This window comes from Podarcis melisellensis (genome assembly GCF_964234715.1).
Source record: "Podarcis melisellensis genome assembly, chromosome: 2".
NCBI classification, from domain to species: Eukaryota; Metazoa; Chordata; class Lepidosauria; order Squamata; family Lacertidae; genus Podarcis; species Podarcis melisellensis.
Window position 1 is genome coordinate 74,112,918 of NC_138529.1, and position 16,225 is coordinate 74,129,142.

At 44.6% G+C, this 16,225-nt stretch overlaps 1 protein-coding gene and 1 long non-coding RNA gene across 5 annotated transcripts in view; one reads left to right on the forward strand and one right to left on the reverse strand.

Annotated features, from left to right (window-relative positions):
* Window positions 1-13,539, reverse strand: part of LOC309364291 (store-operated calcium entry regulator STIMATE-like) — a 36,093-nt gene extending 22,554 nt beyond the window's left edge. Inside the window, exon 1 of one of the 2 annotated variants that reach the window (XM_081901244.1) lies at window positions 13,227-13,539. In XM_081901244.1, the coding sequence (XP_081757370.1) occupies window positions 13,227-13,443 (217 nt within the window). In that variant the 5' untranslated portion in view covers window positions 13,444-13,539. The remainder of the gene's footprint in view (window positions 1-13,226) is intronic. The other variant, XM_081901243.1, reaches the window with a different exon arrangement.
* Window positions 13,540-13,931: 392 nt separating this feature from the next.
* LOC309364301 overlaps window positions 13,932-16,225 on the forward strand; it is a 35,329-nt gene continuing 33,035 nt past the window's right edge. For all 3 annotated transcript variants that reach the window (XR_014165802.1, XR_014165803.1, XR_014165804.1), the window contains exon 1: window positions 13,932-14,021. This is a non-coding gene — a long non-coding RNA (uncharacterized lncRNA). The remainder of the gene's footprint in view (window positions 14,022-16,225) is intronic.

The following is a 16,225-nucleotide window of genomic DNA, read 5'->3' on the forward strand; positions in this document are numbered from 1 at the left end:
CATGTGGATTTACAAAAACCCATGAGAGTGGAAACAGATGCATCCGACCGGGCTATAGGGGCGGTCCTTCTTCAACCGGGGAGGAGTGCGTCGGAGTGGAGACCGTGTGCATTCTTCTCGCGGAAACTGAATAAGTCCGAGAGGAATTACACGGTGTATGACAGGGAACTACTTGCCATTCACGAAGCATTCCGGAGGTGGAGACATTTATTAATTGGGGCACAACACAAGGTGCAAGTGTGCACCGACCACAAAAATTTAGAGTATTGGAGAACAGCTCGAGTGCTCAACCAACGACAAGTGAGATGGGCACAGGAATTCTCCAAATTTAACTTTGAGATTTGTTATGTGCCAGGCCCAGAAAACGTCAGGGCGGATGCACTCTCACGCAAACCAGAATATTGGGAAGGGGAGGAGGTGATCGAAGAGAGACATGTCATCCCGGAGGACCGCTGGGTGTGTGGGGCGGCGCTGGTGGGGCAACGGGAACTGGTGGAGGAAACGGAAAATGATGAATATGCCCAGGATAAGCTCAGAGGTCTCAGGGGGGAGGGCGAGAGCCCCGGAGGTTTTGAGGAAAGAAATGGGGCATTGTATTACAAAGGGGCACTGTATATACCCGAAGGTGAATTGAGGGGGAGAGTACTCAAGCAGTTGCATGATAGCCCCACGGCGGGACATTTTGGGCAACACAAAACCATGTGGTTGGTTACCAGGGAATTTTGGTGGCCTAAGGTGAGGGAAGATGTAAGGGAGTATGTAAGAGGGTGTGACCAATGTCAGCGAGCCAAAGGGGAAAGAAGGGCGCCGGCAGGGTTATTAGAACCTTTACCCACACCAGAACGGCCTTGGGAAGCGATATCAATAGATTTTATGACGGATCTGCCAAGGTCCAAGGGGAAAACAGCCATCATGGTAGTAGTAGACCTGTTAACTAAGATGTGCCATTTTGTAGCATGCTCACATGCAGTCACAGCGGAAGAAACGGCGAAGTTGTTTGTGGAACATATCTTTAGGTTGCACGGGGCTCCCTCGAGGGTGATCTCAGATCGAGGCAAACAATTTACTTCCAGGTTCTGGAGGAAGCTCATGAGCTTGCTACACGTGGAAGTTAATTTTTCAACTGCCCGGCACCCTGAAACCAACGGGCAGGCGGAAAGGGCAAATGGCATTCTTCAACAATATCTTAGGTGTTATGTCAATGACAGAGAGAACGATTGGGTCGAAAAGTTGGCGTTGGCAGAATTTGCCTACAATAATGCGGAGAATGTGTCCACAGGGATGAGTCCCTTTTTGGCTAATTACGGGTGTCACCCCAGGGCATTTCCAGGGGAAGGAGGGGAGAGATGGAGCGTTCCAGCGGCTGAACATTTTGTAGAAGAGATGGAAGCCATCCATCAGCAGCTCCAGCTCAACTTAGAAAGGGCCAAGGCACAATATAAGAAGCAGGCAGACAAGAACAGAAGGGAAGGTGAAACCATAAGGGTGGGGGATCAAGTGTGGTTGTCAACCCAAGGGTTGCCGTTCAAAGGGGGTTGTAAGAAACTGAGGCCCAGAAGATTGGGACCCTTTGAGGTGATTCAGCAGGTCAACCCGGTAGCTTTCAAACTCCGATTACCCAACCACATGAAATTGCACCCAGTGTTCCACAGGTCGTTACTGTCACCATACAGGGGGGGACGTGAAGGGGAGCACGTCAGGGGACCAGCCTTGGAAGAGAGGGAACGCCGCAACCATGTAGCGGAAATCCTCGATTCCAGGTGGAAGGGTAATCAGGTGGAGTATTTGGTGGCGTGGGAAGGGGAACCGGAGTCAGAAAACACCTGGGTAAGTGCAGAGGAAGTCAATGATGAGGTTTTAACAGAAACGTTCCACCAAAGGTTCCCGAGGAAACCTCAGCCTATAGCAAGGTTTAGGAGGGAGTATTTCGGCACCACCGATGAGGAAGAGGAAATGGAAGGGTTCGCGGAGTCGGAGTTGGAAGATGGAGTGGACTCTGATGACGAAGAGTACCTAGAGAGTAGGAACAGCAACAAGTGGAAGGAAGTGTTCGCGACGTCGGAAGATGAGGGAGGTTCTTTCAGGGGTTTTACCTCCTCACCGCCAGTAGGAGAGGAGACGGGAGGGGGTGAAGGGGGCCCTGGAGGGGAGGTGGATGTCAGGGAACTGACATCTAAAGCGCCGCAGGTGCAAAGGCTCCCTGAGGTTGAGAGAGCAGTAGCAGCGGAAGAGGGAACCAGTAGAGGGCGAGCAAGAACTCCAAGGGAAAGTGAGTCGGAGGGATGGCTCAGAGACGCTTCAAGCGAAACCAGTGGGGAGGTCTCAGGACCTCCTATAGGGACACCCACACCTCGACGGAAACTGTCACGCCGAGAGGCCAGACGACGTGTTTCCGTTAAGGAGCTTTTATGTTGGAAACGTTTCCGAAAGCAGCCACTTTCGGATTCTACTAGTGATTGACGCAGCCATGCTGGAGGGGCTCCGTCACAGGCAGAGGTTTGAAAACCTGATCAAACTCTGAGGGACTTGCATTTTACGCACAAGCAGCTCATCGTCCCATCACAACGTCCTTATGAAACAACCATTTTTGTGGCAGCATTTATTAAGATGCCATAATAAAAGAGGGGTCAAATTTCTATGGTGGAAGAACCAGCATGAACATGTTCTTAAGCAGACATTCTGTGATGAGGATAGAGGGAAAGCGGGTGGTAGAATATTAACTGAGGTGCTGAAGTCATAGCTGTAATGTTTTATCTGGTTCGTTGGCTTTATATGACTGTTTTAGAGACAATTTAAGGTAGTGCTACCTTTCAGAGCTCTCGGGGGTTCAATTATTAAAAAAAGAAAACGTAAGGAACTTCATGATCTAATGAAGTTGGATCTAATGTTCAAGAAGTCTGTGCCACAACAAATCTGTTAGCCTTTAAGATGGCATGGGACTTTTCTTGCCTCCCTCTGAAGCCCACCCCATCACTTTACCCCAGCATCTGCTCTGAATGGTTGGAGTACCCTCCAGAGCCGCGGGGGGGGGGGGAGTGTGAAGGCCCCACGTGGAGAAGAGGAAGGTGAAGCCCTGCTGGATGAGTGCAGCTCTGCTGACAGCAGCTGCTTACATCTCACAGAAGGATCTGGAAGGTCTTCCGACTTTGGGGACAGGTTGCCAAAGGATGCACTGGAAGGGGGAGGCTTGAAAAAACCACACAGAGGCAGTGCAAACGGCCTTTTGGATTCTGACTGCGATATCTCACTGCCTAGGAAGTGATTAAATTTAAAATGCTACATCATGTGTAACACTTAGCCCCCCTCTAATTTATCTGTTTAGTCGTCCTGATTTGTTTGCACACAACTTGCACAGAGAGGTTATGTGAGCCCAGACTTTATTGAGAGTATATTCAGATTTGTCTGCAGGAAGGTTACACGACAATGAGGATTCTTTCAGGTTTGTTAGCAGGGAGGGCATATGATTGTTATCCAACTCTTTTCAGCACATGCCCCTGTTCCTTTCCTAACTGCAAAAGTCTCTGTTTTAGACAAACAACAACAACAACAACAACAACATGGATTTGTTGTGCCAGAGTGCTTTAATCCACTTTAATTGTGCAAAGCGAAACCTACAGTATGCAGTTGGAGTCTTCCTGCAAAATACTGGTAGTGACCAGACATTATTTTCATAATGGGTTTTTAAAATGGCTAATTTTGAAGCACGGTATCAATTCACTGGCAGACACTAAAAATGTTGTTTGCATACAGAGCACCAGAATTCTTCAAAGTAGTAAGAGGAAATTGAAGTTGAGATTTGCCAACTGGCAAACTGTAGGCTGTCAACTGAAAAGGAATTAGAAAATATAATCTGCAAGTTGGAAAAGATTCTCTTTTTCCCCCCTGGAGAGAACAAACATTGAGTCTATTCCAGTTCTCTAATGCTGCTTCATTTCGAGAAAAGAGTCCAAGAAAATTGCAGAAAGCTGTTTAAAGAGACACCAGCTTGCAATACATCTAGCAGGAAACTGATAGCATAAAGTTCTGGAAGTGCGTGGGGTGGGGGAGTCTCCAGAACAGTAACAAGGATCAGCCAGGAGATTACACTTTTCACTATCATGCACTTAAGCCATTTCTTTAATTGGCATATGTTTTCTATAATTTGAACAAGGCAAAGCTTTTTATTACTCATTAAGCCCTAAATGGCTTGGGAGCAGATGATCTAAATGACTGCCCTCCCTCCTTGCATGAACCTGCTCATGCTCTACTGTCAACATCTAAGGTCTTGCTCTGTGTTTCAGCACCTTGGGAGGTGTGCTTGCCAGGGTCAAGAGAGCAAGACTTCTCAGCAGAGCAGCCGGATGGTGAGAAACACCTTCCCAAAAGAGGCTGCCCCCCCTCTTGAAATTTAGGAAGGCAGGAAACGTATCCCACTGTGCCTTTGATGCATTTTTAAATGTCACTGTTGCTTTATGGTCCTCTTACGCTGCATTTTATTTCTTAAACTGTTATGATTTATTTAACCACACTCCTCTGGCACACCCTAAGTACTGAGTCTTTAAAAAAATGAAGCACAATTGAAAGTGGAGACAACAGATGTACTGCTCCTTGTTTATCTATTTGCTATGTAACACAAAAAACCTTAATAAAACTTTTTTTTTTTTTGAAAAATGAGGCACAAATGGGTTGCAGCTTCCTGAAATGGGTACACCATCACCTTTGTAGTTTAGAAAAATTACTTCAGAATGAAGGGAGACAGGTCTTACAATATAAAGAAGGATATGCAGAAGGGATTTTTCTCTTTCTTTTAGAACCCTGGGTCCCCCAATGAAGTGACTGGCGCCTAAATTCAGGGGGGGAAAACCCTAAGGGAATTATTCCTCACAACACATAGCCACCAGCAGGGCATCAGACAGGATCCACGACCGCCGGATTCCTTTAACGGGATACCCGAAAGAGGAGGGGTAGATGATGGTCCATACCCAATCCTCCAACACAGCACACATATTCCAATGCCCAACTGCCAATACCAGAAAGTTGTGACGAATTGCTACGAGGTAGGCAAAAAAGCCCAGAGGCTGGTGCCAATTTGCCAAATGGATAAAAAAGTCCTACCAGGCCCCTTGGGCAACCAAAGTCCATAGCAAGGTCAATACGCAAAAGAAGCTGACCTAAGAGGGAGGGAGGGAGATCCGAAAAAAGCAGGAACAGACTGGGAGTTGAGCGCTGCCGCGGCTGTTTAAATGCGGCTAGCCCCGCCCACCAGCCAGCCCTATTGGTCGGCTGGAAGGCTTGGCCAAGGCAGCAGAAGCAATCAGGAGCAGGGAGCCGAGTACGCCTCCCTGCCCCAACGGGAAGCTGCTCCTGCTCACAACCCCTCCCCTCTGGGAGGAGAGGCCTTCTCCTGCACAGCCAAAAAGAGGGATGTGCAAGAGGTCTCACTGCTTTCTAAACATCTAAGTTCAGTGCAGAATCAGGAAGAGGTCTCTCCCATTCCCTTCTGTTTCTGAAATCAGTGTTGCATCAGGAATAATTCCCCTTCTCCCCCATCTCTCCAGGTAAGGAAGAATGGGGGCCTCTCTTACTCTGAAATGAATAATAATAAAAAAGTACTCCACACTTTTAAAGATATGCACACAATGTGCTACAAAGAACATTTTAATCTGTTACAAGCAGCTGATTAAGAGTGCAAGTTCAATATTCTTAGATGGTTTCTAAAAGTCTGCTCATGATAGACTAAACAGCCCTTTAAGCATTAAGTTCAAAGTCTAAAGAGATTCTGCCTAATTTATGTAATTGTGGCAAGAAGCATCAACACTGCTGATCCCATTTCAGAAAAAGCTGAAAGGTATTTCCAGCAATCTGCTAGATTTGTTTCAGAATTTAACAGCAGCTACCTTCCAACTGAAAGGCAGCTAAATTTCTCCCACTTCTATTATTGTATTCCCCCCCCTTTGCTATTTAAATACAATAGTACTTTGTAGTTGGGAGACACAAGATAAATTTAATTATTGCCCTTTCTACACCATAAAAGACTCCTGGAGGTGCTTCTCCATCTAATAGGATCAAGCATGGTTCCACAGCAGGAGACTTCACAACTGTATTGTGCAGGTACTTTTAAGCAAGACTGTTAAATGATACTGTGATTAATTGGCTTTTGACACACTAAACCGTATTATCATATAGGGCCCCAAGAAAAACTTAAGAGTCTAGCAGTTACTCCAATAAGACGTTTTTAGACTAGTGCTCCAAGTGCTGAATTTGAGATTCAAAGACAAAACTAATTTCCTGTTAAGTTTTTGCTAGGGACAAAAACCACCAAGCTTACTTCAATTAAATTATCCAACTTGTTTGCTCATTTTGTCACTTTGAAACTGAAAGGAGCCCCAAATTGTTGGTTGATGGCCCTTTCCTAACAGTAAAACCAACTACTCAAGCTTTCCCAAGCAACAAAAAATAGCTACAGAAATCATAAACAAGTACTGTTAGTATATTTCGTGGTCACTTCCATGTTGGGTGGACTGCAATTGTTGGTCATATCCAAAGCTACCTCTGAGGTAAGATCACACTACCTATAAAGGATGGAGATATTGGGGAAAGGGGACCACTTTGGAGGTGCAGTTTGGAGAATTTCACACGTAAATGACCTTTAAAACCTCCTATAATTATTAAGATCCTCCAGTATGAATAGTATTCTATCCTCCTTTGATTTCAGTGTTCTGCTGCTCCACAGGCATGAAAAAAGAAAAGGAATAGACTAAATACCTTATTTCCTAGCATATCAATCTGAATCTATAAAATTAATCAATATCCCTTAAAAAAACTACTTGAAAATAAATCTATAGCATTTTTTTTATAAGATGGCAAGACTCCCAACAAATTTTACCACATACCACACATTTAAGTATTAAATCTTTTCAAACCTGTCAGAGTTCTGGGGCCTGCTCTAAGCTTTGGGTAACAGAACTATGCACATGAACAAAGTTCCGCATCTACTCCACCTGTCATCTCATTCTAAAATTAAAAATAATGGCAGTTACATACACCAGTCATTTTTATTGGCCCAATAAAATAATACTTATCTTAACAGTAACTGTTTTCAGGCAACTACCGGTTTTTGAGGAAAAAGTAGAGCCTTTCCGTGACATATCACTATAGTTTTTGTTTAAGGGGGTTGTCTCTTAGTGCAGACCCAGATCGTTGAGCCTGAGCTTCCACAGCCTCTGCCCACCATGAGCCACCATTGGCAGGACTGGCAGCAACAGCTGCAGATACATTCTATGCTTATGATAATATTTTACTCTCTTGTTAATTACAGTATGTGGTTTTAAACTGTGTTTTGCATTTGACTTCCTTTAGCAATGTTTTCTTTTGAAATGTTTCAGATAGTTTTTTTGTTCACTTTGCTCCATGAAGTGTGCACTATGTAGTTGGCCTCTTTGTAATGTTTTATTTAGAACTTTTTGAGAACATTTTAGTTTCCTGTTAATTATGTTGCTACGAATGTAAACTTTATATTTGTCTTTCTCCAGTAACCTTTTATTCTCGATTGTTTTATTTGATGTTTTAATATAGATTGTAAACCACAGTGAGATGTTTTTCTTAAAAAATAAAGTGGCATAGAAATGAAATGAAATAAATAATAACAACAAACTTTCAGGGGTCCCATCCGAGATCAGAGGCCCACATTTTGCATATGATTCCACATTACTGATCCCTTTGGAAACAACTGCACAAAAAAATGTTTCACAAGCTGTTTATATTAAAACTGTTTTAACATTTCTTTGCTTCCGGTCCCGCCTGCCTTAATGGAGGCAGCCCCCACAACAGTGGGGGATCATCAAATGAAAAACAAGGATGACAGAGGGTAAATCATCCTTGTAAATTCCCCCCAGGGACGGGCGGGGGGAGGGAAGGGGCTTCACTCTCAGTTTGTCTCTGTACCTGGCTCTCGCTTCGGCATAGAATGTGGGAGGCAGGGTGGCACTGAGTGCAAAAGCGCTTTCCCTGGCAAAAACCCTCCTACACTGCCATTAATTGGATCTTTAATTGGCTTTAAAGTACCTGTGTGTGATAGAAAAGGGATGCAACAACATACTGCGGAATATACTAGCTACATGGATCAAAGGTTTGAATTGAGATAAAATTTTCTTCGGCGTGAGAGTTGGTTGGGGAGAGAAGCCCATGGTTTGTTTATTCTAAGCTTCTTTTATATATTTATGATTCGGCAACCCTGTCCAGAATATAGGATAAAAATATATTTACAAATGAAGAAGAGGTGTTAACAAGCAAAAATGAAAACTATGTATGATCTGAAATGAAGAAAGGAGGGGGGGAGAGGAAGCTCAAGTATCACTATGTCAGAAAGATAGAGTTCATTGGTACCTTGGTTCTCAAACTTAATCCGTTCTGGGAGTCTGTTCAACAATCAAGGCGCGGCTTCCGATTGGCTGCAGGAGCTTCCTGCACTCAATCAGAAGCTGTGGAAGACATTTGGCTTCTGAAAAATGTTCACAAACCAGAACACTTGCTTCGGGGTTTGCGGAGTTCGGGAGCCGATTTGTGTGACAACTATGCCGTTCGGGAACCAAGGTACCACTGTAATTCCCCTCACCTCCATTTAAAAACAAAAGGCAAGGATGTGCCTGAAATCTGTTGCATAACTTGATCACGTTATAGGTTCCAAAAGATCTATATAGCAATAAGGATGTCTGAGATCCTACAAATATGCCTTCCTATGGCATCTGATGTAAGTAAGATATGATATAATCTCAAATGAAAGAATGTTAGATTTAAAATTGCAGACTAATAGTTTCTCCAATTACATCTAACCAACTCTAAAAAGAAAGAAAACACAAACTTGGCTTCAGGTATACTGGTAGGATGTCTTCCCAATTTAATAGCTGAACCAGCCCCTGAACCAGTCTATTTTCCTTCCCTCCATGGAGAGGAACAGCTGGAGGAAAACAACAAACAAGCTAGAGCTGAAAAGAATCCTCTGCTTCCCACTGGAACAAATAAGGGAAGCAAGATGAGCAAAGGCTCACAATTGCCCCAATCAGTCTTGAAAGAAGCAGCGCTGACATAGAAAAGGATGGTTGCTGTAATAAGGGTATATCAGCTACCATCCCAGGATTGCTTTGTTATAATCAATGACTCAGTTCCCAATGGGAAGGTAACGGCACACCTGGAGTCAAAGAGCAGCCCCCAATCTCAGCATCAATTAAAAGCCTGCACTATCCAGTCTCACTGCAAGTTGTCCCAGAATCTGACAGTCACACTCAAGGGTGGGCTCACTTAAAGGTATCTGCTACACCTGAATGCATTGGTGTCCATTTAAATCTATGGGCTGGTGGAGGTGAAGGGAAAGTGAAGGAGAAAAAATGTTACATATAATACACATCTAAACACAGGAAACACAGGAACTGTTATGGTGGAAAGAGTCCTGTTATGATGGAAAATTGATTGTGGAACCAACATGGTTTTTTTAGTGATTCCCTGCCACCTTGTTCAGGAAGTGATTTGTAGTCCAACAATATATGGAGGACACACATTCACTGCCTTTGCCTTAATGCATTCTAACTGTATCACAACAGAAATGATAAGAGTTCTGAAAGCTACAGCAAGTTTGGCTCTTTTCAAACAATGGAAAATGAGCTGTACTCATTTATTTTTAAACGGGAAGAGAAAAAATGTCTACTATTTTCCAGACTATGCTTACTACACACTCATAAAAGATAACACTTAAGAACGTGAGTGAGCCTATTCATTCTTCCTTCCAAGCTATTTCAGGTGCACAACATAGGTATGACTGTACCTTTCCAAACACACACAGAATCATAGAATTGTTGATTTGGAAGGAACCCCGAGGGTTATCCAGTCCCACTTCCTGCAATGAAGGAATATCTATTAAAGCATCCAAGACAGATGGCCACCCAACCTCTACTTAAAAACTTCCAATGGAGGAGAGCTCACCACCTTCTGAGGTGTCTTGCTGACAGAAAAATCTTCCTAATGTTCAGTTGGAATCTCCTTTTTTTTAATGTGAAGCCACTGCATCACACTTGTTGATTCATGTTAAGCTTGTGGTCTACTAAGACCCCTAGATCCTTTTCACATGTACTGCTGGCAATCTTATATTTGTGCAGCTGGTTATTCCTGCCAAAGTGTAGAACCTTAAATATGCCCCTATTGAATTTCATCCTGTTAGTTTGGGCCCAGTTCTCCAATTTGTTAAGGTCATCTTGAATTCTGATTCGGTCTTCAGCGGCATCCTCCCAGTCTGGTGGCATCTCCAAATTTGATGTGTATCCCCTCAGTTCTTTCATCCAAGGCGTTTATAAATATGTTGAACAACCAGCCCAGGACAGAACCCTACAGCACCCAACTTGTCACATTTTTACAGGATAACGATGAACCATTGATGAGTACTCTTTTGGTTTGGTCAGTCAACCAGCTATAAATCCACCGAACCGTTACCTCACCCAGTCCATTTTTCCAGCTTCTCCACAAAAATATCATGGGGGACTTCGTCAAAAGTCTTACTGACCCACCAAGCCTGTAACTATCAAAAAAAGAAATGAGATTTGTCTGGTATGACTTGGTTTTGAGAAACCCATGCTGGGTGTTAGTAATCACAGCATCCTTTTCTAAGTGCTGCAGACTGACTGTTCATCCATTCTAGGACCTTTCCTGGTATTAATATCAAGCTCACCGGTCGGCATTTACCTGGGTCTTCTCCCCCCCCCCTTTTGAAGATGGGGACATTTGCCCAATCTGCAGGGACCTTATCTATTCTCCAATAATTCTCAAAGATTATAGACAGAGGCTCTGAGATTACATCTGCAAACTCCTTTAGTACCCTTGGGTGTAGCTCATCAGGCCCTGGATATGTGAATTCATTGAAAGTAGCTAGGTGTTCTATTACCACCTCTTTTCCTATCTTGGCCTGCAGCTCGCTCCTTGCATAGTTTTACTCTGTTATCATCAGGTTGGGCACTGCTTTCCTTTTGGGTGAAGACAAAGGCAAAGTAAGCGTTGAGCAGTTCCCACATCTCTGTCACTCAATAGCATTTCTCCATCTTCTCCAAGAAGGGACCTACTAATGGCTTGTTCTTCCTCTTGCTTCAAACATAGCAGAAGAAACCTTTAAATTTATTTTTAACCTCTCTTGCATGTCTGAGTTCAGAATGACCTTCTCCCTGCAACTGTTTACTACTCGTATATATTCTTTCGTGATTTTCCCTTTCTTCCATTTCTTAAACATGTTAAATCTCAGCTCATCTGTAAGGTCCTTATGCAGCCACACTTGAGGATCCCAAACAGCAGACCTGGGAAAGGTTCGAAGTATTTAAGTGGTCAGAGTAGACACTCTGGTCTTCAACTGGAGAGTTGGGACCTGCAGTCGAGCATTAGTCTGACATAAGGTGGATCATAAAAGAGGCATCCAATATCCAAATGTATGGCAAAAGTACACACACCAAGAGGTCACCAAATATACGTTTGGGCTAAAGATGAGTGCCATAAAATTTGTAAACCTACTTTGCTAAAGAGAGCAGAAGTTTACATAATGCTTCTTCCAATGGTGAACAGCCAGCTCATGGGTCTCTAAGCAATACTGTGCAAAGGATTAACACAACACTTTGCAAGACAGATCGGAGTGATAATAAGAGTAGCACTTGAATAGAGAAGATGACTGTCAATGGCATAACGAATACACATATTGAGAATCAAATATGGGAGGGTTCCAAAATCTGCAACAGAACACCACCTTTATTAAGCCAACCAAAATATGAAAAAATAGCATGCAAGTTCTGAAACTTTTTTCACCAGGCTAAACACAGGAGAAAGGGAACCTGGTTGACGTTGGAGGGTGCAACTCTTCTCTGAAGAGCTAAACACAGGCAATAGTGCATAAGCCATTAAAAAAACACCATGATCTAGTTGGTAAACATGAGCCACTCTGTGAGATTCACAGCATTTGGAATCTCAAAACAAATTAACATGTTTCCTGCACACAGCAGCTGCAGAAGGCAGACAGCTATTGCAACCACACTTCTCAGAAAGCCAATTCATAAGACAAGTTGCTATATTTATTCTTGCAGAATAAGCGCTAGAACACACTAGAGCTTTCATTTTTAAAACATACTTCCCCAAGGGTTTTAAGCAGCTAAAGTTTAGAGTGACGTGCTCCACAAACTCATGCTTGATAGGCAGGAAGCTGAAAATGAAAAGAAACAGAAGGTCCACTTGTCTCCATTCCCACTAACAAAGTGAACATGCAGCCTCAAATAAAACATAGTATCAGAAGTAATTTACTCCAAAAGATGAGAAAGGCACTTAGTAAAGACAGCTTGAACAGGATTCATCTACAAATGTGACAAACTTAAAGAATGACGACCATCATGTCAATACAGTGGGCATGGGGTCACATCATGGGAAGGCAAATTTTGGCAATCCATAACTCCATTTTGGAGGGTCAGTGAGCCCGGGATTAAGCAAACTTGTCAGGAGGAGTCATACAGCTGATACAGGGGAAGTTAAAATGGCCCTTGGGCAGAGCGATTTTGGCAACTTAGTGAAGTGCATTTAAAGAAACCCACACCCATCTATCTACCTGGACACCAGTAAGAAAAACGCCCATGCTCCGAGGCAATCTTTATTACAGTACTTCATATTCTAATACGGAGTTGAATCAGTGTTGAAAGCACATCTGAGGATGCAAGGAGTGGGAGGCAGAAGGGGACTCCGCTACCAAGTCGGGGATGCAGCTGGAGGCAGAACAAAGCCACAGAGGCGGCGGTGGGTTTTCCTGAGCACATTGTTCGAGGGAAGCCAAGGAGGAGGAGGAGGAGGGAGACCAGGAGCGATGGGGGTTGTAGGGGGCGGGAGGGAAGCGCACAGCTGAGCACGAGAGAGACCCGCTCGGCCCCTAGCACAGAAAGGAGAGCCGGTCCCAGAGAGAGAGAGGCAGTCACGCTACATCTCGAAGACGACGGGCTACGACAAGCGAAACTCGCAGGAAGTTGCAGGGAAGGAGAGCAAGGAAAGGGAAGGAGGGAGGGGCGCGGAGGTGGGGCTGGGGCGCCCCAGGGAAGCAGGATGGAGAGGCTGCCTGGGGCCGGGTTGCCGCCTGGCGAGGCAGGGAAGGCGGCGGGGGTGGGTCTCTCTCTCTCTCTCTCTGGCCCCGGGGCTCCCCGGGGAGAAGGGCGCAGGCGGGCGGGGAGGAGCGCCGGCCAGGGACTCACGCATGAGGAGGCTGAAGGCCACGACCCCGAGCAGCCCCTGCAGGAAGATGCCGAAGCTGTCCATCAGGGCCCCGTTCTTGCAGCCACGGTAGCCCGGCCCATCCCCGGACGGGGAGGAAGCAGCGCCGGGCCCGCCAGCGCCAGCGCCGCCGCCCTGCGGAGAGCCCGGCCTGGGCGTGGCCAGGAAGGAGCTGTTGGGGGCCAGGGAGCCCCCCATGGCGGACTGAGCGCGCCGCGGAGCAGGTGCGCCGGCCAGAGGGAAGGAGAAGGAGGGTCGCTCGAAGGCTCCGCGGCGCTTCCTGGGGACGGGGGAGGAACCCCACGCGCCGCGTCACCGGCAGCGCGTGACGTCAGGCTCCGTGGATTGGCTGCGCCGTGAGCCTCGGGGGAGGGCGGGGCCAAGGGGCGGCAGTGTCGCGGCCGCTGCTCTCCGTCCATCAGGTGAGGCGGGATGCGCGTCTGGGAGGATGTTCTCTCTGTCGTCTGAGGAGGGAACAGGAGGCTGGGCGAGCCCTCGTCCTCCTCTCCGCGCCCCGGGGCTAAGGGCTCGGCCCGGTCTGGTTCTGCGCCGAGGACGGAGGTTGGGCTTTCTTCCGAGGAGGAGCTTCGCTTCTGCCCGCGGGTGAAGAAGGAAGCCTTCGCCCTCCCAGCTCCTGCCGCCACAGCCAAAGTCACCGAGGAGGCAGCTTTACTTCTGAGGAGACGCGCCTGCCGCTGTGGGGAATGGCAGAACCTCGAGCGGGAAACGGCTGCCACTTCCCGTCTCCCAGCCTAATGGATCTGGTGCTGGGAAAAGTAAGCGCCTGTAGGAAGCTAGCTATTGCTGTTATTGTGTGTTATAAAAAAAAAAGCTCTAATGCTGTTTAAAAACCATTTAATCCACAGGCTCATTTATTATTTTATCTGTTTCGTAAGATTTATATACCGCTAGATTGTAAAAACGACCTCGAAGCGGTTTACGGGGGGGGGGGGAAGGCAAAACAATAAAATCCAGAAGCAATAAATCCAGCCTTGTACCAAACCTGAGATCACCTTTTTACAACGCATGCCATTGGTTTGAGAAACAATGTCAAGGTTGGGGTTTAGAAGTGGCAGCTTTCAGGATGCTTTGGAGATAGCTAAAACTTTGGCACAGGGACTTGAGCTCAAGACTTGTGTCTCAATTCTGAGCTGGTCTTAAGGCTCAAAGCTAGATACTGTACTGTGCAAATAGCACTGAGAAACACGGGTGCCTGCTAATTACTGTACGGTATTAGACTCTGATGACTAGTTTGACGCCCCCTAATGGTGGAAAGTATCCTCACAGCACAGGATCCTTACTGTTACCGTTTTGTACTTGCTACAAAGTCATGGATTTTTTTAATCTCGCATTTAGGATGCAATCCTAATCCTACCTACCAACCTGGGGGCAAACCCCTATAGAACTCAGTGATTTTCTTGAGTAGAAATGGTTAAGATTGCAGAAAGACATTCCAATTTTTGGTGACTTGTGTACTCCAATTTTATATAACACATTTAGTAATAAATGTATGCCAGCAAAAATATATTTATGCCAGGAGTCAAGTATACTTAGAATGGGTCGAATTTTCTTTTGATAGAGGATATGTCACAAAACTAGTTTGTGTCTTGTGTCTGTAACAAACTGTTTTCTCATGATGATTTATAGCTGTAATTGTGAACAAGGATATTTATTAACATCACACTGATCTCAGTACTGTATGTAATAAAATATCTGCTGTATTGATTTGTACAATGAAGGCTTATCAATACCTTAGGCCAAATATTTACGGTATCTTGTTGCATACTAGAAGATAAACCTCTACCAGGCCATTGGCTATCAGCCCATGTGACATGTCTGAGCCATGACTGATTATTTTTATCTACCCAAGAAGGAAATAAAATGTTTTAAATGTATAATGAGAATGGTTTGAGTGCACAATCAATACATTCAGTTTCATGTGCTTTCAGGCTGGAGAATGTGGATTGAAGTGTTTTTTTCTTTGTTTTTCAGTTTTCAACAAAAGAATGTGTACCGGTAATTGTATGCAGCACAATATTTACTTGTGAGTTTGTACTGAGCTAGTTTTCTGCTTTAGGCTGCAATCCTATATTCATTTACCCCCAAAGTGAAGTCCTTCTGAACTCAAACTAGGTTTACATCTGAGTAGATTTGTATAGGATTGTAATGTAAATGGCAGAACTTTAACACTACATGTCAATCTATGCTTAAAACATGCAAGGTTCTACAACTCTTCTTAAAAGGCTTTACTGTACATGTAATTGACATTGAGAAGTAGACTTGTCTTCAGGGATACAGTAGTAACACTCTTGAGCAAAGAACAGTTTTATATTATTACATATTTTTTGTTTCTTGTAGCTCAAATGCAGGACAAGAGTTTAACTCTAGCAGGAGGCAATCTAGAAAAAACAAACATTTTAAATTCCAAATCTTGAAGTTGTCTTCCATGTATATTCCATGTTTCATATGTCTTCCCATTGACTTCTCCTCCTCCCCCCCCATAGAGGATGTCTGTCACATTTTAAATATATATGCGTCTTTGTGTATGCAAGGGAATCCGTTCAAATTTGGGTGGAAAGAATTTGCTTACCACATTCTGGAGTGGGGGGTATTTATGGAAATAGCTTACATTGTAGAGATGCCCTTAATTTAAGTAATCTGTATAAGATGAATAGGTGCGTAGTTTAGGGAAATAAATTTAATGAAAAACTGTTTTCTGTCAGTTTGACAGCAAAGTGAGCTATCAGTCAGAAAAACTAGACTGCTGCCTGACTTTCTTATATGAAGTGGCTAGGGAAAAATGTATAGATTTTCCAAGGCACACTGTGTGTCTCCAACACAATCATAAAGCTTCAGGAAGAATAAGATCTCTTCAGTATGGTGTGCTTCTGAGAGCACCTAGTCAGACAAGCCCCTTCTCTTTTCCTAGCAGCTCACTTACAAAATTTATCAGAACCAGATTTATCAAACCTAATTAAAA